Source organism: Pelobates fuscus, chromosome 13 (genome assembly GCF_036172605.1).
Source record: "Pelobates fuscus isolate aPelFus1 chromosome 13, aPelFus1.pri, whole genome shotgun sequence".
NCBI lineage: Eukaryota > Metazoa > Chordata > Amphibia > Anura > Pelobatidae > Pelobates > Pelobates fuscus.
The window spans coordinates 101,499,864-101,523,233 of NC_086329.1; the positions used below are offsets into that span (position 1 = coordinate 101,499,864).

At 44.0% G+C, this 23,370-nt stretch overlaps 1 protein-coding gene across 2 annotated transcripts in view; it reads left to right on the forward strand.

Annotated features, from left to right (window-relative positions):
• Nucleotides 1-23,370, forward strand: part of CA14 (carbonic anhydrase 14) — a 50,300-nt gene that overhangs the window by 5,418 nt on the left and 21,512 nt on the right. For both annotated transcript variants that reach the window (XM_063439507.1, XM_063439506.1), the window contains exons 2-3: nt 13,858-13,878; nt 16,817-16,996. In XM_063439507.1, the coding sequence (XP_063295577.1) occupies nt 13,858-13,878; nt 16,817-16,996 (201 nt within the window). The remainder of the gene's footprint in view (nt 1-13,857; nt 13,879-16,816; nt 16,997-23,370) is intronic.

A 23,370-nucleotide genomic window follows, 5' to 3' on the forward strand; every position in this document is an offset into this window, starting at 1 on the left:
CCAAAAACACATTTTAGGGATTGCCCCCTTATTAGCCTTTTTTTGGCATGTTTTGGAATCTAAAATCTAACCTTGTTTTATGTGCAGACTAGTGATGTCCCGAACTGTTCGCCGAACTGTTCGCGAACTGTCCGCCGGCGAACAATAGCGTGTTCGCGTTGGGCGAACATATGCGATTTCCGGTCCACCCCCTATTCGTCATCATTGAGTAAACTTTGGCCCGGAACCTCACAGTCAGCAGACACATTCTGGGAGGGAGGGTCTGCTGCTGATTGACTGGAATGTGTCTGCTGACTGTGAGGTTCCGGGCCAAAGTTTACTCAATGATGACGAATAGGGGGCGGACCGGAAATCGCATATGTTCGCCCAACGCGAACACGCTATTGTTCGCCGGCGGACAGTTCGCGAACAGTTCGGCAAACAGTTCAGGACATCACTAGTGCAGACCAAGAAAGCTGGTAACAAAAAAAAAAAACTAAAACAAACATTACATCAGGATTTGTTTTCTGGATATACAGTACGTCTGGCCTTGTAATGGTCAAACCATGTGCGACTCTGTTTAAATTAATAAACCAAACAAATAATCAGATACCTAAGGGAACACCACTTAGGATCTATGCACCAGTAAAGACACTCCAGCTGTGTCTGCAAGGCTTAACCCTATAATATATGAATACAAGGAAACAAAAAAAGTTGAAGTCACTCAAACCACCACAAAGTGGGTGAGTAAAAGCTGGATCGTAGGTAAGTATCTTATTTAAATAACTGTTACGTTTAGCTAAATGTACATATATGCACACATGTGTCTAGCCTTATAAGGCTTCTCCACTAACTCATAATGTAAGAGGTACGGGCACCTATTACATATGCACTTGGGATGTCTATTTAATATAGACATGCAGCGTTTTCACTGATTGAATTATTCTCTCGCTCTTTTTTTTATTCTGTCTCTGCTAACTATCTAGCTAGCTTACCAGGTAGAGAGGCTTTTTATTTTGCTGTCCTACAAACCTTCCAATTAACCTTTGTTAGGACTCTATATTACTCCTTAGATATTGTGTCTATTGGCCTCGGACACCCCACCAATAAGGTATTTACTCTCACTCTGGTATATTTACGTTAATCTAGATTGGGGTCAGGACAAATCCTGGGCTAAAACAAGCAGTCTTAAAAAGCTACCATTAGTTTAAGCAATTTACTGGATGACCCTATGCTCCCATTATGAGTTAGTGGAGAAGCCTTATAAGGCAAGTCAGTTTCTTACTTTGTTTCTAGCTTTGAGATGTGTGTGTGTGTGTGTGTGTATGTATATGTACATTTAGTGCTGGTCCAACTAAACTTAACAGTTATTTAAACAAGATACTTACCTACTATCCAGCTTTTACTCACCCACTTTGTTGTGGTTTGAGTGACTTCATTTTTTTTGTTTCCTTCTGTTTAAATTAATAAAAAAGATACTCTACTCAAAAAATAGAATATACTTACTATAAAAGAATATACGCATAGTAGTAAGCTGACCAACAGAATTCCTACGATTTGTTTGGATATGGGAGCGGTTTTCCAACATGCAGATGTGAGCACCCAAAAAAAAATAAAGTTCAAAGTAATCCGAGACTTGGCACAGCTACTCTTTTATATATTATCCTATATTATGGACCAGTGCTCTTTGGTCCCATACTAGCACCAGTCCCAGTGTACACGTATAAGTCCCTGAGATATTTTAAGCTTTAATAAACAGCTCTCAATTTTGACACATTAATAAATACACTGACACATTCATTTATAGCATTCCATTCAGCTTAAAAGATCACTATAGGTTCAGGAACACAAACATGTATTCCTGACCCTATAGTGCTAAACCCACCATTTAGGTTGCTTGCCCCCCTATCAAAGTTTAAAACTCACTTTATTTTGCTCCGTCCCCCTTGTGACATAATCGAAATAGCCGCTTTTTAGCCAATCCAATGCTTTCCCACAGGGAAAGCATTGGATTGGCTAAAATCGGCACGGGAGTTTGACCAAATGCCGTTTTGGCCAATCAGGACCTCCTCATAGAGCTGCATTGAATCAATGCATCTCTATGAGGAAAATTCAGCGTCTCCATGCAGAGCGTGGGGACGCTGAACAGCAGGGCTGCTTACTGTGCAGCCCTGAGCCAGGAAGCCCCTCCAGTGGTCATCTAAGGAGTGGCCACTTGGAGGTGTCCCTAGGGGCAATGTAAACACTGCCTTTTCTCAGAAAAGGCAGTGTTTACATGAAAATGCTTGAAGGGAGCTATTCTACTCTCCAGAACAACTACATTAAGCTGTAGTTGTTCTGGTGTTTATAGTGTCCCTTTAAAGGGACACTACAGGCACCCAAATCACTTCAGCTCACTGAAGTGGTCTGGATGCAGTGTCCCTATTGCCCTTAGTGCTGCAATGTAAAACTGCTCTAAGTCTGCGCCAAGTAGCTGTCCAAAAAAAAGCCAGTAGAGGGCTTCCTGGATTGACATGGACATTTCATCCGTTATCGAACGCCTGGACGTCCTCACACTCTGCATGAGGTCATCCAGCGTCAGATTTTTCTAGGTCTAAGGCGTGTGTGCCATTTGCAGCGCATTAGAGCTTGCTCGTTGCGGGACGCTGTAGGTGGCGGAACATTGGCCCCACACCATAGGGACATGGGGATTAGGTAAGTAAATAAAGGGTTTTAACCCTTTATTTACCTGAGGGAGAGGGGAGTGATAGTCCCAGGAATACAACTTTGTATCCTATAGTATCTCTTTAAGAAGATTGCATTCAAGCTACAGTCCTGAAAGCTGTACAATTTCCAAGATAAAATAATTAGAAAGATGTTCTCACTGGAAGAATTGGCTACCAGCCCAAAAAAATATAGCTTATTTCTTGTTTTCTGTTTCAACATTTATCTGACCATGAAAACAAATTCTTTTTCTCAAATAATAAAATTCCAAAACTGGATAATTTATTATACTGAAAGGAAAACACAATACAAAAAAACTTAGAGGACTATTTCACAAATGAAGATATGCTGCATCATATTAACCTTGCTCTTAAACTCCCATAACTCTTGTGCAGCCACATCAAGTTCTGTATTCAGCCCCAATGTATAAAGAACTTACTGGTGCTGTCTAAACATTGGTTTTGTACCAGTGGCGTACACATGACCCATGGGACCCCGGTGCGAAAATTGATCCGTAGGCCCACCCTGGGCTTACTCTGCGCGGGCCGGGGCGCAACACATGGCGGTGGGCACCTGGTCGCAGGGGTTGCAGGGCTGCGACCCCTGCGACCGCGGTATGTACACCAGTGCATGCAGATGCACACACACTTAAAGGACCACTACAGACACCCAGATCACATCAGCTCAATGAAACTGCTATGTTTCACTGAGGGTTAATCCAGCCTCTAGTGGCTGTCTCACTGACAGCCGCTAGAGGAGCTTCCGCGATTCTAAGACACTGAACGTCCATAGGAAAGCATTGAGTAATGCTTTCCTATGAGCGGTTTGAGTGCGCGCACGGCACTTGCCGTGCATGCGCATTCGGAGCTGAGAGGCGGAGGGATCCCCAGCGCCAAGGGAGTCCGGCGCTGGAGCAAGGTAAGTGCTGAAGACACACACACACTCTAACGAACAGACGCATACACACTAGCTATCAGACACACACATTTACTGACAGAGACACACTCAGCGACAGACATACATACACACTCACAAAACATACACTCTCACTGACAGACAAACACACACTCACTAACAGACATCAAACACTCACACTAACACTCACACTAACACACACACTAACACACACACTAACACTCACACTAACACTCACACTAACACTCACACTAACACTCACACTAACACTCACACTAACACTCACACTAACACTCACACTAACACACACACTAACACACACACTCACACTAACACACACACTAACACTCACAGTAACACTCACACATTTTTGTTTTTAAATTTAATCCCCCCAGCCTCCTTATCTTTTGGAGTGCTGAGGGGATTCCCTGGGGTCCAGTGGTGCTGCTGGGCTCCTGGGCGGCCGGTCACTGGGCGGGCAGATAGGCTGGCCGGCGCGCGAGGGAGCACTCTCCCCTGAGTGCTTCTGATACCGGAGAAACTGACGGAAGCCAAGCACAGAGAGATGGACACAGGTTTCTTCAGGAAGGAAGAGATTCTTTATTGGATCACCGATCGGGACTCAGAGGGACTAGCGTCACCAAAATACAGCAAAATCTGAGCCCCGGACAATAGTGCAGGCTCCTTATATAGGCATATAACTCCTCCCATATTAAGCTCCACCCGCACATTCTCTTAACCAATCAACACAAATAAGAATTAACTTCCTGTTTGACCGCATGGCTTGTCCAGCACAATGGAGGAGGGGGAATACTATATCCTGTATTCTTGCACATGCTCCGTACACTACTGATCGTATCTTGCCACGTGCAACCAACTGATCGATACGTCAGCATATGCACGTACACATGCCACGTGGTAATCTCGGCCTACTAAATTTATTTTTACCGAGATTCCACCACATTCCCCCCTTTGATGCCTCTTGATATTTTACAATTACTTGAGGCATCACTTAACCTTGGTTTGCTTACACCGCAAGTTACCTTGAACCAGACCAGACTTATCTTATGATGTGAATCTTTTAACACTCATCTTCCTGCATTGGTTCTCCTTGATCTAGAGCCTTATACTTATATATCGCCATTATCTGTGCAGCAGCCTTCCTCTCTGCTATACTTCCTATCAGGCTTTGCACAGACCTAACTACTAAGGGTATAAGACACGGTAGGAGTAGACACAACAGTAAAATCAGTAGGACTCCACCTACCACTGCCTTAAGCCCTCCAAACCATTCATACCAGCTACCAAACCAACTACTTGGATTGTACCCTTTCCATACCTGAGTAGGCACATGCGCTAGTTTAACCATATGGCTAGTAAGCTCAGCTATTGCTTGCCCTTCGTCGTCTATTTGAAGACAGCAATTGCTTAGGTTAAACTTCCCACATACACCTCCCTCTACTGCCAAAAGGTAATCCAAGGCTAATCTATTTTGGTAGACTGCTGTCCTCATCCTGGTGTTATGCTTCGCTAGAAGATTGAGCGCCTGTGATGTTTCATTTGTGATAATCTCAACCACCGCCTGTAATCTTATAATACGGTTGAGCATATAAATAGGGGTTCTGTAACCAAAGGTACCATCCTCAGCCCACGTGGCTGGCCCATAATAATCTATGATACGCTGGGGAGGCCATTCATTATCTTCCCAGGTACCTATCTCTATGGGTCCCCTTTTCTTCCTATGATTCACATCATACACTTTAACACCTAAAGTCTCACCTGTTTCAATCGGTAACAAGAAGAAGGATGGTTTGAGCATACCCAACACACATGCCCCTTCCCAGTCCTGTGGCAGCTCCGAATAGGCTTTCTTACCACAGATCCAGTACAAATTTGCTGGGGCTCTCCAGGTTGATGTGATGGATAGATCAAACCACACATCCTTTAAATTGGCATATCTAGCAAACGGGTTAGATGGTTCTGAGACATTTGAAGCCGACCACCAAGTTGTATTCTTTGTATCATCATCATAAGCTTTTTGCCCTAGACAAGTTAATTCTCCTACAGAAGTATTATACATTATTCCTTTCCTTGCTATGCAAACATAACCTATGATGGAGGTCTTTAATCTCCACTCAGATTTACCTCTAACACTCATATGATAATCGGCTTGTGTAGATATTAATTGGTCAACTGCCTCAGAACCGGACATTACCTCCTTTGCTTCCCAAGGCCATTGGTCTCCCATGTTAGTACCTCCACACACATAGCAGTTGGTAACATTAAGACTACCGGCAATACTTTCAGCTAGATCAATGAACAGGTTTTTAGCGTTATGGGGGATCTTATTATCTATACTCATCTCTTCGTAAAAGGAATGATATACTTGATGAGTCTGGGAGGATACCGTATCAGTCTCTATTCCTATAAACAATAATGTCCCAGGATCTAAACCCGTCCCGTATATTTGAAACCCAAATAAATTGCCATACTTATCTAGGAACTTGTCGGGGTTATTAATAAGTATATGGACTGGGTTGCATTCCATAGACTTACAATAAGGGCTAGTCGGCAACTTAGTCACTATCATGTCTTTGTCTACTGTCTGTCCCCAAGTCGCCCACCCCACACAAGACCAATATGGACAAAAGTTATAGTCTTTATTTGGGCATCTAGGACTCACATATTTATTTTTACTACTGGGACAAATATATTTATCATTAGACCCATACGTCCTCTCCCATCTAAGATCCCCACATACATTCCACGGCTTTCTACCACTCGATATCGCTTTACACGCATCAAATAGCAGAACACCCGAAGAATGTACGGATTCTAACACTGTCTTATTAATTAGGGTCCCATGAGGATCTCCATTCCTGAGAGTCAACCAAATTGTACGAGGCTGATACTCCGGACTGAAGCACTTAGGTTCTCCTACTCCTAAATGGCACACACTATAATCTATATTTAAGTATCTACATCTCGATACATCTCCTTTACATTCGTATTGTGAATGCCAAATTAGGGTTTGGGAAATATGGTTACCTGTTCTCGTAGTCTTAATGCATACCTCACAGCTAGGAGTGTCGGTACCTCTACCTTCCTGAATATAAAAACACATGTAAATAAACACAATCAAAAGCACATCTTTCGCCGTCATCCTCAGTCTTCGTCCGTGCGATGGAACCTCAGCTTCCAGGGTTCCAAGGTTTTGCTAGTATCGCATAGCTGGGAATCCATATCCTACAGAAGCCTGCTGCCCCCAAGAATTCTCGCACTTGTCTTCTATTCTTGGGTATTGGTATTTGGCAGACAGCTTCTTTTCTCTCTGGCCCCATAATTCTTTGACCTTCAGAGATATGGAATCCCAGATACTTGACAGTTGGCAAACACAACTGAGCCTTCTTTCTGGACACCTTGTATCCTGCCTTCCAGAGAATATGTAGTAGATCGTGCGTTGCTTGCTGACAGATTTCTTTTGTAACTGCTGCTATCAACAAGTCATCTACATACTGTAACAATACACACTCTCCTGGGATGGACTCGAAATCCAGTAGATCTTGACTTAGGGCTGAACCAAATAGGGTAGGTGAATTTTTAAACCCTTGGGGCAGTCTTGTCCAAGTCATTTGGCGTTTTGAGCCTGTTACAGCGTTCTCCCATTGGAAAGCGAAAATACATTGACTTTCTGCGGCAATTCGGAGGCAAAAGAAGGCATCTTTGAGGTCTAAGACTGTGAAGTAAGTAGCCCCGCCCGGAATTAAAGCAAGCAGGTTATATGGATTGGGTACAACTGGATGTATACTAACAACCGCATCATTGACTGCTCTTAAGTCCTGTACAGGTCGATACTCATCTGTACCGGGCTTTTGAACAGGCAGCAATGGGGTGTTCCAGGGGGAAGTACAGAATTTTAGGATACCATACCGTATGAACTTATCCAGATAGGATTGGATGTTCTTCTTAGCCTTCTGTGGGATATGGTATTGTCTTAGGCTTACTGGATAAACCCCAAGTTTCAGTTCAATTTTTATTGGTGGAATATTGCGGGCCAGTCCTGGTGGGTTGTTCTCTGCCCAAACTCCAGGTATGTTAAACAATGTCTCATCACTCCTAGGGTTTTGGCTAGTCAACACTGTATAAAGTCGCCACTCTTCTTCCTTTGGTACGGATAAAGTCATAATACCAGAAGGTCCATTAAACTTTAAGGATGTTGTTCCATTTGGTAGGAACGTAATCTGCGCTTGCAATTTTGATAGCATATCACGTCCCAGCAATTGGACTGGACATTCAGGCATATAAAGGAATTGGTGTTTTACTACGTGGCCTCCCAATGTACAGAGTCGACTTTTAAGAACCGGTCTTTCAGCACTTCTTCCAGTTGCTCCTATCACAGTAATAGTCCTTCCAGATGGAGGAGCAACTAGATTAGTCACCACTGAATGTTCAGCACCAGTGTCGATCATGAACGCACTCCTTTTTCCCCCTATTGATACATCGACCATAGGCTCCGCTCGACCAAGGGGGATGGAGCCCGGTCGGTATCAATAGTCCTCCATGACCGTGTCAGCCAATCCTACGAAGTCCCTACCTTCTCTATCGCGGGACCTTTGCGCTGCTGGAATATATCTATCTTCCCTAACACTTCCTCTGTTCCCATTACTCCCTCTATACCCATTACTCCCTCCGGGGCCTCCTCTACCTCTCGCTCTGCCTCTAAAGTTTCCGTAACCTGACCTAGGTCTGTCTCTCTCAGACTGTTCCCTTCGCGGGCACTCATTTCTCCAATGCCCTTCTTCCCTACAGTAAGCGCACTGATTTCTACTTAGAGGTTCCTCATTCCACTTACTATCGCCTCTATCTGGGCCCCGTCTATCTACGCCTGCGATCGCTACCGCTAGCATATCAGCCTTTTTACGCATCTTGCGCTCTTCCTCTTTCTTACTTTCTGTATCCCTGTTCATGTAAACCTTATTTGCTACCTCCATTAGTTGGGTGATGGACATACCTGCAAACCCTTCTAACTTTTGTAGCTTGCGCTTAATATCTCCGTATGCTTGGCTGACAAAGGCGGAGTTAACCATTCGGGAATTGTCTGCGTCTTCCGGATTAAAGGGGGTGTACAAGCGGTACGCCTCCAATAATCGGTCATAAAAGACACTGGGCGCTTCATCGCTTTTCTGAATCACCTCAACTGTCTTCGACATGTTAATAGCTTTCTTTCCTCCTGCTTTCATGCCAGCAATTATAGCGTCTCTATAGGCTCTGAGTTGAACCATATCAGCACCATTTACGTTCCAATCGGGATCAGTGTTAGGATAGTGTGTTGCGGCCCATGCTGCTGGATTAGCTTGGTTCAAAGCACGGGCTCTATCTTCTAATGCTTTAATGGCTGCTTGATTTATTCTTGTCCTTTCCTCATTGTTAAATAAAGTCATTAGTAACTGCTGGCAATCAGCCCATGTCGGATTATGCGTCTGTACTATTGAGGTGAACAGATCAGTCATGGCTTGTGGTTTCTCAGTATACGAGGAATTATGGGTCTTCCAGTTTAAAAGGTCGGTAGTGGTAAATGGGACATATACGAAGACAGGGTCAGCGTGTGCCATTTGACCTGCGGCATCGATATAAGCTGACCCGGGATTTAGGCGAAGAGGCATCTGATAGTGCTTTAATTGTTGGGCACCAGTCAACTGTCGGGTTTGGATGGGGCTACGTAGAGAGGCGTCAGTCATGGGTTCCGGTCGGGGAGAGATAGGGTATGGGGATGTGGGAGGTTGGTTTTGGGAAAAGGTGGTAAATAGAACACTTCGGGCCGAGCTAGATGAAGCTTGACCGGAAGTCTGAAGTGGCGCCAAGTCAGGATATTCGTTTCTAATGGGGGTGGGTTCTGGTTCCGGAAGGGGAGATTTAGTACGAGGGGGGGTGGATCCTGTACTGGAGGAGGAAGCGGAAGTGGATGAGGGTAATGAGGGGAGGGGTGCAGGGCTTCCTGCGTTTGCGTCACTTCTTCTTAACGGAAAGTAAGGGGGCGGCAAAGGGATCTCGGACTCAGGGGGCGTGTCCAAAATGGGCCTAACACCAGTCCTAGTGGACGAACAAGTCCTAGCTACCATGAGGCGACACTGCTCCTCGTGGCATGTCTGGAGCCATTTTGGCGAGTCATTTACGGCCTGTCTCCAACAGTCAATATAAGGAAACTGGCCGTAAAGTTCAGGCCTACCTGATACAGCCACGTGTAAGCGCTGTACCAGAGTTGGATCCAAACTGCCACGTGGCGGCCATGCCGCAACCAAAGTAGGCCACTCCCTAGTACACAAAGTGACCAAACGTACAGGAGACATCTTTACCCCAAAATCACAAACTTTGAATCCCTTTTTAAAATTCTTAACCATACATCCTAAGGGATCCGGAATCGTTGACTGCGACGCACCCATATTAAACAATGGAACGTCGTCGACAACGAATACTATACACGCGTACTATTCAACAGTCACACCCGTTTCCTCTGGCAACAGCACCACGTGGTACGGTTACCAAGTGAAACGTACACAATAACACAATAAACACTCAGGGAATTCCCGTACACACACAGCTGTTACACCAGTCACTATATAATCAATATTATGCCCTTTGGCGTAACTGTACAGTCACCCACGCTATAATTCTCTATATATGAATTACCCGTCTATAACACACCCCAGTAACATCGTCTTTTACAAATAGCGGTTACAGTACGGTTAGCATAGGTCAAAGCACAAGTTAAGGTCACAATACAATTATTAGTGGTTATGGTGTTAAACATGCAATGGACGACAATGATTAGTACTTATTATACAATGTCAGTAAATATACAGGGTTATGGTACCGTGCACTATAATACAGCAACACACTATTAACACTCTCGCTAGACGGCTGAGCTCGCGCTATCTAACAAGATATACACTTTACTAAACAATCGCTAACACATTTACAATTCCCAACTAAACTATTGGCCAGTACCTTGAATGGACTACCTAAAAACAATCTACATACGTTTTGGTTAGCCACACTGCCCAATCACCACATATTATAGCGAGCTAGAGAACCGAATTTACACAGACGCCTCTTAGTCGCACTATACAACGAGCTAGAGGACCGAATTTACACAGACGCCTCTTAGTCGTACTATCAAAAGTCTAGTGGGTTCCAAATTTACACGCCTTCCCACTTAGCCCAGATAGGATGAGAACTAGCGAACCGGATTTACACAGACGCCGCTTAGTCTCCCGGTCCCTCCGACCTAGCGAACAAAATATACACCCTAGAACGCTAGTCTAGACAAGACACCGGTGTCCGGCTAGGGCTATTTTACACCAGAGCGCCCCGCCTGACTAACCAAATCAAACGGTCTGACTAAAGAGCGTTCGATCGAGCGGTGCGCCTTCGCTCCTTCCCTCCGACAGAGGGGGCAGATACAGATTCAAAAACCCCTTTGGGCCTACCGCACAATCGGTATACCCCTAGCGGGTCCTGCCGTCTAAAACAGCAGTTGTCTTACCTCCTCGTTCCTGAACCTGAGTTCACACTCATCGACGGGGACACCCCAGCACTTCTCACGTAGAGGCCGATGATCTCCTGGACAACAGACCAGTGGCGCCGAGACGAAGGGAGGTCCACGCAGAAGTTCAGGGGTGCAGCCGTAGAGAACGTGGGCAAAGATAGACCGTCTCACGCCTCTGCCTCTCAGCTACCGTTGAACGATGAGCTTCCCGGCCAATGCACCAAATGATACCGGAGAAACTGACGGAAGCCAAGCACAGAGAGATGGACACAGGTTTCTTCAGGAAGGAAGAGATTCTTTATTGGATCACCGATCGGGACTCAGAGGGACTAGCGTCACCAAAATACAGCAAAATCTGAGCCCCGGACAATAGTGCAGGCTCCTTATATAGGCATATAACTCCTCCCATATTAAGCTCCACCCGCACATTCTCTTAACCAATCAACACAAATAAGAATTAACTTCCTGTTTGACCGCATGGCTTGTCCAGCACAATGGAGGAGGGGGAATACTATATCCTGTATTCTTGCACATGCTCCGTACACTACTGATCGTATCTTGCCACGTGCAACCAACTGATCGATACGTCAGCATATGCACGTACACATGCCACGTGGTAATCTCGGCCTACTAAATTTATTTTTACCGAGATTCCACCACACTTCCTCTTCAGCTCCCTCGCGCGCCGCATAGGGAATGCCTGAGCCGGAAGATGACATCATCTTCTGGCTCCGGTATCAATGCGGTGCGCGAGGGAGCTGAAGAGGAAGCACTCAGGGGAGAGTGCTCCCTCGCGCACCCACAGGACCGGCCGTGGGGTGACACGAGGGCCAGCCTCGGGGGGCCCTGAGGTGGCCGGCTCCTGGGCCTCCCAAGAGAAGAGGCTGGCCCAGTGGGTACATACCTGGTATGTACGCCACTGTTTTGTACTTAAAGGAACACTATAGGGTCAGGAACACACACACATATTCCTGACCATGTAGATTTAAAGCCACCATCTAGCACCCACCCATGCCCCTCTAAATATAGTAAAATCTCACTTTCGTATTCAAGTCTGCAGCTGCTGCCTCTGCCCCTGATCTGCCTGCTTGGCTGATATCCTCAGAAGTGAATATCTGAGCCAATCACAATGCTTTCCCATAGGATTGGCTGAGACTGTCAAGGAGGCAGATCGGAGACAGAGCCAGCACAAGTCAAACACAGCCCTGGCCAATCAGCATGTACTCCTAGTCATAGAGATGTATTGAATAAATGCATCACTATGAGGAAAGTTCAGAGTCTCCATGAAGAGGGTGGAGACACTCAATGGCAGTGCTGCTCACTGTACAGCACTGCCCCAGGAAGCATCTCTAGCAGCCATCTGAGGAGTGGCCAGTGGAGTTATCACTAGGTTGTACTGTAAACACTGAATTTTCTCTGAAAAGACTGTGTTCGCTGCAAACAGCCTGAAGGGCTACAGCAATAAGTTGTCGTTCTTCTGGGGACTATAGCGTCCCTTTAAGCTACGCAATTATGATGGCACTTTGAGAGCAGGGATAATGTATATATTTGGTTTTATTTGCTCTTGTCCATGTTATAGTGCAGCAGCCTACCACATACCTCCCACTTTGCCCTAGCTGGAAATGGCATGGGAACCTCCCAAGGGGGCATCACCAATAACAGAAGTTGAGTCACTGGTGATGCCCCTAAATCAGCAGGCCAACACGGAAAGTAGGTTGGACCACCCACAGAAGTTGCGTGTGAGCTTGGCGTCAAACACTGCTAAAGCACTCTCTGAACTGTCCTAGTGCCCACTGCAGAGTGCAAGCCCATTTAATGATGTACCCATGCTGTGCTTCCCAGTGGAAAGTTCCCTGATGTAAAGTGGGGCAGAACCCTAAATTCAGGACCGTAAGGCTGAAAGCAGGATAGTTAAGAGGCATGCTACCATTACGTGCTGCTTCTAAAACTATTTAGGGATGATTTTTCTAAGAATCGTCTTTTTCGTATGTGTGTGTGTTTTGATGTTGGCAAGTGAGCTTATACTTTATGGGTATGCAGACATACTGAAATCAAGTTGATATAAAATAATCCTCCAAGCATCACAACAATTAATGCAATGTGCGAAAGAACACTTAATCTATACGTTCACTCTGTACTCGATTGTACCTCGCACTATGCTTCACTCAGCCTAAGCATGCTCTGTCTGGAGAGGATGCACAGCAGGGGTTTGGTAGTTCTGTAGTCTGCTTTTTGCAGTAGAAAGGTAACATTTGAATTCCCAGGTACAACTCCCACAAACCCCATGCTCTGTGCAGGTAAAACAGGGTTGAGCCACTATCTGGTATTTGGTGGTAAAGCACATGCACCACCGTTACTGCCATGTGGGACACCAATGTCGGGATGGGGGAGGATACATTTATAAAAATGCATGGCCTACAAATGGGAACAACCATGTACAGATTATTTTCAATGTATTATCTGTGTAATAATAAAAATAAGATCTCCATTGTGGATGGGGTCAGGGAGAGTCCCTTTTAGTGTGCACTGTGCATTGGCATACTATGCTGTATTTAAAAATGTTTCTGTAGTGGGTGCAGTGTTCACAATGACAATCTGGTCGCTCGATTCATTCTTTAAAGTATTAAGACGCACATTGCTGCTATTCAGTATCTTGTGATGAGTTTTCTTGATAATGCAGTTCCTCATACTTTATTTTTCTTTCTTTCTTCCAGGTTCCTCTTGGACTTACACAGGTAAGATAATCCTTTGCAGGAATTTTCTTGCTTGAACTCTGTTAAATATAAGCATACTTACAAAGGAATATTGCTCGCTGTGCATTTAAAGGAACACTAAGTACCATAACCAAGACAGCGGAGTGCCCTCCCAGGGTAAGTAGTCAGAATTGGGTCTGCCAGGTGCCATTATCTCCTTCTGTGCCCCGGGAGCGCCTGCTTTGAGTTAATACCTGCAGTGCAGGCTGAGCATGCTCAGGGCTTAGCTCAAGCTCAGTGTAGCTTACAGAAACTCCTAGCAGGTGCCTGCAGGACCCCAGGTAAGCTGTCAAACACTGGGAGGGTGCCTGGAAACTCCTGGCGCTATACTGCAGTGGGCTATAGAGATTGTGGTGTTGAAGTGTCCCTTTAATCCTTCTGTTTACTGTTATTGAGAAAGACTCAAGGTAATCGTTAATAGATTGCACATTCTTGTTACCTGCCGCAGAAGTCACAAACATTGTCACTCAATGACAATAACAGGAGAAATTATTTGTAGACAATGTTGTGTATTTGTTGTTAATTTAATTCAATCAAACTGAATACGGTTAGAATCAAAGTCTATTTAGTGAGCTGAATGCACAGAGCCCAGGTAAGAAAATGGCTGCCGCCTGTTATAAAATCCAGCCTTCCAGGAACAAAAAGAAAAAGTAAAAGTAGTTAATTTTTATGGCTATATTGAGAGCCTGTGATGAATGTTATCTGTGGTCATTTAATCTAAACCATTGTTTTGAATGGTGCAGGCAGTTACCATACAGGCAGCATCTTTCCTGTATAACTCATTAGAGTCTCTGCACAAACTGGTCCAATTAACTTTATTTACCTCTGGGGACCTACAAACACCCATCCTCAATTACTATCAATCCAGGGGGTCATACATCTAAATATCCTGAAGAGCAGACAGCAGAGTCCTCTTTTGCTTGTAATATATTGCAAGCTCCAGTGTACTAGAGTTACTTGTGATCAAATGACCACCAAAATATTTCGTGTATGTTTTCTGAGGAGTAACGTACAGCTTGGCTTTCTTCTCTGTGTGCGTACAAAACATTGAATGGCAAATCAACATCTTTGACACTTGTTTAATGGAATATTGGGAAAAATTAGTTATTGAATAATGGAGTTAATTTCTTTTATTTGTAAATTATTAAATTGCTGTAAGCCTGTAGTATGGTTGTGTGTATACCTTCCTGCACATAATACTGGATCTGAAAGAGATGATGTATTTATAGTACTTATTGTACATGTACTGAGCAGGTGGCAGACCACCAGTTAAGGCGTTTTAAAGGGCCACAACCCTGATTAATCGTCTGTCCTGCAATGTGGATTCATATACCCAACCCACACACAAACTGAGCTTGAACTTATCCCATTAGCCTCCTTCTCATAGACCCCTCCAAAGCTCGTCCTGATACATTCAATGTTCCCACCATGCAATGCCTAGAATCTCATATCTCAATGTATGGCATTGACTCCTCTCCCTACTCCCCTCTCATAGCCAAATCAACCTTCTACTAATTACTGTTATGATTCATGATATTTACTCTCATTGATGCTTACCAGACCTCTCTGACAGTCCCGAGGAATGGAACATTTAAAGCAACCTGCTTAATAGCAATTCACGGTGTCCTCTTCTTCCTTTCTAACTAAATTCAATGAACACACACTTCGTTACTTAACCTCGTTACCACTGATGGTATAATTCTGCCATCTAGTCTTTCACAATAAATGTTACATTCTACTCATTAAGTGAGAGTAGGTCAGCATACCTGGAGATATATAAAGATGGAGGGTGTCTGAATTAGTGTGCATTGTTGCGCTGACATTTTATTTATCTATAAGATGTTAAACAACCTACACAGACGATATGTATAGGGTTATTAGCCAACTTCGAAAAATACATGGTTTGTATTTTTTTTTTTGCCAATTGTGTGTTTTGGCCTTAAGTTTCAAACACTCAGCAATTTCTGACAATTCCTAGATTAGTGAATATTTAACGATATTACTTGATCAAACCACTTTACTAGTCCGGAATATCTACCTGCTGATAATAGTAAATAGTGATACGTCCTCATGTATTTTTATTTTAATGCACAGTGCTACAGTATATGTTGGTGCTTTATACATATATAATAATCTTAGTGTAGTAGAGCGGGCCTTTTTCTTTTGGGTTAATCTTTATTTAGCTATCATTTTGAAGGGGAACTGCTGAAATAGTTTGCTGCATGCTTTGGCAGTCAACTGTATAAATAGACTGGGGGTCCCTCAGCCAATTATCCCCTTTGTATAGTGTTTTTTTTTTTTTTCTTCCTATTTTGAAGGTCAGGAGCGGGGTAAATCTATTGAAGGGCATGGGGCCAGTTTCACACACTGCTGTAAAACACTAGTTCTTGTTTCCTGATGAGAAATAAGAGCGAAAACAAAAGCAGGCTTTAGTTTAAATGCAAATAGTGATCTGCGGAATAACTCCCACTTGCTCTATTCTATACCCCCCACAGAATGAATGCCCTTTGAGGACTGGAATGCATGCCAAAGCGGGACATTTACCAGTATGCCATAAACTAAAAGAAAATTCACCTGCTGATTCCATTGTTTCCATAGTGATTGTGTCACTTTTACAACTCGGCAGTCGGCACCACGTTTAGATCACACAATGAGTAAAACTCATCCATTGTTGTTGAGTCTCCTAGCCTTTGAAAGGGGTTAAATAAGACCACATTTGTAATTTTTAGGGTATTAAACATCCTACAGGAGTAATTTCTGAATAGTTTGTATGTTGTGGTTGTGATTTAAAATATATGTCCTATGTGCATTTGTCTGATTTTATCCTGTGACAAAAACCTGTTAAAGTGTGACATGTGCTAAAATGCTGTGCAAGATTTAAATTGTCCAGAACATTTGATTTTGATATGTTCTACGACAGGTCATGAAGGACAAGAACACTGGAAAGAAGCCTACCCAGACTGTGGGGGGACAGCCCAGTCTCCAGTCAACATCCAGACAGCCAATGTGTCCTACGACGATTCCTTACAGCCTATAGAGCCCATTGGATATAGTACTCCTGGGACTGGATCTTTCAACCTTAGAAACAATGGTCATACAGGTAACATCACCCACAATATATTGTTCATCGCTGTATGAAAACATGTAACTATAGCTAAGATCGTGTACAATGTTGATTCTCTTTTGTAAGTCTCATTTTCTTTCTTTGTGGTGAATGCAGTTTATTTGTAATTTTATTTTTTTTAATTGAAGGAACACACACAAACAATCCCTGCATGCATATTACACTCTATCCATCCATCTATAACCAGAGGGCACCTGTTCCCTCTTTATCCCGCTGCGGACCCATGAGAACTTGTTCATAGCCCGACTGAGCCAATTGAGGGTTGTGAAGCCAATTTGAACAACCCCAAAGCTCAGCTCCATGACAAATTCATCCAAGTTAATCACCCCCTGTGTTCAATGTATGCATAACACTTCACATATATCCATCAATTTAGTGTACATAAAGGAAAGACTGATTTTAACCCAAGGTTTTATTTTGTTTATATGTGCTGTTATTTCAGTTGAAACCATGTTCGGCAGCTGTAATCAAGATAAATAACACATCTCGAAGATATGGTCTTAATTTCCCCTAATACATATATTACAGCTAAGATAACCTAAATTAATTCCCCTTATATACGCATATGGCCATGTGTATTAAAGTTATCCGTTACATTGTAGGTTAGGATAGCGGTGAAAGTAAGGGGTGTATCCTGCATATAGTAAATGTTTGAGGTTTGCTAGACTCCATATTGGGGACAATCTTGCTATTAGGCTTGTCTAACTTAGCGGGCGGTAGTGGTTATGGTGCTTTAACCCCTTAAGGACCAAACTTCTGGAATAAAAGGGATTCATGAGATGTCACACATGTCATGTGTCCTTAAGGGGTTAAGCATCTTACAGGCATTTGGTAAATCCTTAACTTTTAAAGGAAAACTCTAGCGTTAGGAATATAAAAATGTATTCCTAACACTAAATGGTCTCTGTGCCCTCCCCCTCCCTTACATCTCTCAGTGGCAAGCAAAGGGTTAAATAACTTTATTTTATTTATTTTTCCCCCACTTACCTGAATACAGCTCCGAAGTCCTTCAGTGCTGGGTCAACTTCTCCTCCAGCAACATCAGCTGACTGGGGAACATAATGCCCATTGCTCGGCAAGTGCCACATTACGCCTTGCCCACAGAAATGCATTGACTCAATGCTTTTCTGTTGGGGCTTAAGAAGACACTGGATGTCCTCATGTAAAGCATGAGGGCATTCAGCGTTGCTCCACACAGTCACAGTCCGTGAAAGGCCAGGAAGAGCCTCTAGTGGCTGTCTGGTAAACAGCCACTAGAGGCAGTCTTAACCATGCAGTGTAAACATTGCAGTTTCTCTAAAACTGCAATGTTTGCAGCTGGAGGGCTAAGGTGACAGTGACCGTGCACCCAGACCACTTCAATGAGATGAAATAGTATGGGCACCTATAGTGTGCCTTTAATCCACTCTATACAGGTAATGACCCTTCATTTATCATAATTCAGGGAGTCCTTAAATTGCCTGCTTGACTTGCAGCAAAGGACGCATCTGTTCTTAAAACTACATCCATATCAGATGTACAGCTTTGGACTCCTTTAGCTGAGCGTAGTTTTTATTTATTTATTTTTCTTTCTTATTTTTTTATTTAAAGATTGTTAACTACAGTATAACAATAAAATAAATTAAGATCGACAGGGATGATCAGTTTTTTTAACATTTATTTTCTTCAGAGGAACCATCATACTATTTCTTAATTAATTGTCATCCACACCTTGGGCATTGGAAAGTCCGAATGGAGTGGGCCTGCATGGCTTCCACTCATTGTGGCACACATGCATAAGTTGATGCACCTTTACATAAAGATCGGTCACCTGACGCTCCACCCGTGTTTGATAAGTTGATACTTCCCAAAACTGGAAGGTATGAAATCCTCAGAGGTTTTTTTTTTTTTTTTTTTTTTTTATAGATGCATAGAAAATAATGTAAAAAAAAATAGACTGTGCTTGTATTTCCCAAATTATGAAAGTAGGCTCCTGTGCTTTGAATTTCCCTCATCTTTTTATGTTACCAGCTCGGCCCTGTTTGCGGATTTATCCTTCCTGAGAATGTGTCGTTCATTAACATATGTAAATAGCTCATTTAAACTGCACTATTGGCCCTTCTGTTGTGGACAGTTTGATTTCCTTCCCCATGAATAACTTCCTGTGCATTGTCCATTGGAGTAAACAAACAACCCCCGTTAATTTTTTATTTTTGAAGAAACCACCATTGAAACCGTGCTTATCCTCTGTAAATAACAGAACAGCATGCAAACACACACGCTTTGACTGTAAATGTTGAAGTTCCACTGAAGTCAGAGTGAATACAAATCAATCCCACATTAAAATCTCCCATAAACTGTTTGTTTTAGGATTACAGCAGTAGAGACGATGTGTTGCTTGGTTAGTGCATAGCAGAGGCTAGTTTGCTAGACTGATTTGTTGATGTGCTGAAATGTATCAAGGACTCTGCGTATTGTCCTTTATACAAAGAAGCACTGTCAGTGTATTTATGGAGGCGTTACTAAAACCCAGGGAAGCAGAAAGAGCATTTAACAGGGAGTTTCACACCAAAAACAATATCAAAACATTTAACCCCTTGGCTTGGGTGACCAAAATTGCTTATTTGAATCCATGCTTGCAAAATATACCAGAAATATGAATTGCCAGTAAAAAAAATCGCTATCATCTTCACTTTGTCAACACCCTGCTACATTCTTCTTCCTACTATCAACTTGGTGCGAAAATTGTATCTGCAACGGCAAACCTGATGCTTCAGAAATCAGGACTGCTTATTATAATCTCTTCTCTTCGTTCTCCCGTAATCCAACAGATTTGAAAAAAAGTTAGTTCCCAGGTGGGAAAGAAATATTCCCTGTGGGGGAGTATGAAGTATATATGTATATATATTAGCCCTGTATGTTGTCAGGCCCCACTATGGGCTATGCTTCCCTCTTCTCTGGTTGTTGCACCCCGTGTGATTAATGACTAAAGCAAGGCCTGAATTTTAATGTGAGGTTTCCATAGCAACAGATTCCGCCACACTGATGTAAATGATATTTGTATTATCACTCTCTGTTTTACAAGCCCATTCCACATCATATGCACAGGATACTAGGCCTGCGTTTATGTGAAAAGAGGCACTCCTCTTTCCGTTGACTCATCAGAATGAGATGAGCTGTACAATTTGCTTCATCAGCGAGGTTTGAATGAGATCATTGCTGTAACCAGACGTTGCGATACTAAAACGCTAACACTCCCTGCAAAGTAATAAATTGCAGACTAATGAAAAAAATAAATTGTAATTGAGAATATAGCATTAAAAGTTATTGGTTTAACCCCTTAAGGACCAAACTTCTTGAATAAAAGGGAATCATGACATGTCACACATGTCATGTGTCCCTAAGGGGTTAAGAGGGCATTAGTGGGGCACTGCCATGTTCATTAGTTTACCATTAAAGAAAACCGTCATTATTTGTATTACTAGTAAAAATAAAAGATCACATGTATTATAGCCTCTGTATATTATTCTGCAATGCATACTTATAAGTTAAAGTACCACTATGGGCACCCAGCTCAATGAAGTGGTCTGGGTGCCAGGTCCCTCTAGTTTTAACCCTGCAGCTGAAAACAGCAGTTTCAGAGAAACTGCCATGTTTACACTGAGGGTTAATCCAGCCTCTAGTGTCTGTCTCACTGACAGCCGCTAGAGGCAATTCTCACTGCGAGAATTATAGTGAGAACAGTGGCGTACACACAACCCATGGGGCCCCGGTGCGAAAACTGATCCGGGCCCCCCCCGCGCGAGCGCTTACTCTGCGCAGGCTGGGGCCACAACACATGGCGGCGGGCACCTGGTCGCAGGAGTTGCAGGGCTGCGACCCGTGCGACCTCGGTATGTATGCCAGTGCATGCATAAACACATACACTTAAAGGACCACTACAGACACCCAGATCACATCAGCTCAATGAAGTGGTCTGGGTGCCAGGTCTCTCTAGTTTTAACCCTGCAGCTGAAAACATAGCAGTTTCATAGAAACTGCTATGTTTCACTGAGGGTTAATCCAGCCTCTAGTGGCTGTCTCATTGACAGCCGCTAGAGGATTTTCTGCGATTCACACTGTGAAAATCACAGTGAGAAGACGCTGAACGTCCATAGGAAAGCATTGAGTAATGCTTTCCTATGGGCGGTTTGAATGCGCTCGGCTCTTGCCACGCATGTGCATTCGGAGCTGAGAGGCGGATGGGGACGGAGAGATCCCCAGCGTTAAGGGAGTCCGGCGCTGGAGAAAGGTAAGTGCTTAAGACACACACACACACACTCTCATGAACAGACGCACACATTTACTGACAGACACACACTCAGTGACAGACGCACACAAACATACTCAGTAACAGACATACACACTAACACACACACACACACTCTAACACTAACTAACACACTCACTAACACACTCACTAACACTAACACACTCACTAACACTAACACACTCACTAACACTAACACACTCACTAACACACACACTAACACACACACTAACACACACACTAACACGCACACACTCACTAACACACACACTCACTAACACTAACACACACACTCACTAACACTAACACACACACTCACTAACACACTCACTAACACACTCACTAACACACTCACTAACACACTCACTAACACACTCACTAACACTAACACACACACTCACTAACACTAACACACACACACTCACTAACACTAACACACACACTCACTAACACTAACACACACACTCACTAACACACACACTCACACTCACTAACACACACACTCACACTCACTAACACTAACACACACACACTCACTAACACACACACTCACTAACACACACACTCACTAACACACACACTCACACTCACTAACACACACTCACTAACACACACACTCACTAACACTAACACACACACACACTCACTAACACTAACACACACACACACTCACTAACACTAACACACACACACACTCACTAACACTAACACACACACTCACTAACACTAACACACACACTCACTAACACTAACACACTCAAACGTTTTTTTTTTTTTTTAATCCCCCCAGCCTCCTTACCTGTGGGAGAGCTGGGGGGATTCCCTGGGGTCCAGTGGTGTTGCTGGCCAGGCTGTCACCCGGCTGGCTGGCGGGCGCGCGAGGGAGCACTGTCCCCTGGGTGCTCCCTCTTCAGCTCCCTCGCGCGCCGCGTACTGATGCCGGAGCCAGAAGATGACGTCATCTTCCGGCTCCGGCATCAGTACGCGGTGCGCGAGGGAGCTGAAGAGGGAGCACCCAGGGGACAGTGCTCCCTCGCGCGCCCGCCAGCCAGCCAGCCGGGTGACAGCAGGGCCAGCCTCGGGGGGCCCGGAGGTGGCCGGCTCCTGGGCCCCCCAGCAGAAGAGGCTGGCCCTGTGGGTACATACCTGGGTCGCAGCCGCGACCCCTGCGACCCTGGTATGTACGCCACTGAGTGAGAAGACGCTGCTGTCCATAGGAAAGTATTGAATAATGCTTTCATATGGGCTGTTTGAATGCATGCACGGCTCTTGTCGCGCATTCGGATCTGACATCGGCAGGGGGTGGAGAGTTTCCCAGCACAGAGGGAGCCCGGTGCTGATGAAAGGCAAGTGGCTGAAGGGGTTTTAACCCATTCAGCCCAGCGGGAGGGGGGCCCTGAGGGTGGGGGGGACCTAATGACCCTACAGTGCCAGGAAATGAGTTTGTTTTCCTGGCACTATAGTGCTCCTTTAATTCATCTTTGCAGTACATCTCATCAATTGCAATTGGGGGCAGCCATCTTTAAGTCCTCTTTGGTCAGAAGTGCAGGTAACCAAAACCCAAATCTCCCAACATTTAAAACAAACTAAGAGGGGCACTTTTAAAATGTGTTTGTGACTTACTAATAACCATTTATAAAACTAAAATGTAATTATGTAATTTAGAACTGTAACAATGTATCTTATTTACAAAGACTGATTTCTAAACACATTTATTGCAGTTTAAAGACACATTACTGGGAGTGTTATTGCTGTGGAGCTCTGTTATACACACAGACACATTACTGGGAGTATTATTGCTGTGGAGCTCTGTGATACACTCAGACACATTACTGGGAGTATTATTGCTGTGGAGCTCTGTTATACACTCAGACACATTACTGGGAGTGTTATTGCTGTGGAGCTCTGTTATACACTCAGTATGGAGCTCCTAGAAAAGAGGGACAGAGGGATTTGCCTAAAACTGAGACTGTACCTCTTAATTAGAGGTACAGTCTAAGTATATAAACCTGGTGTGTGCAAGTGCTGAGCATCCGAAAACAACAAACAGTCAGTCCCAGAT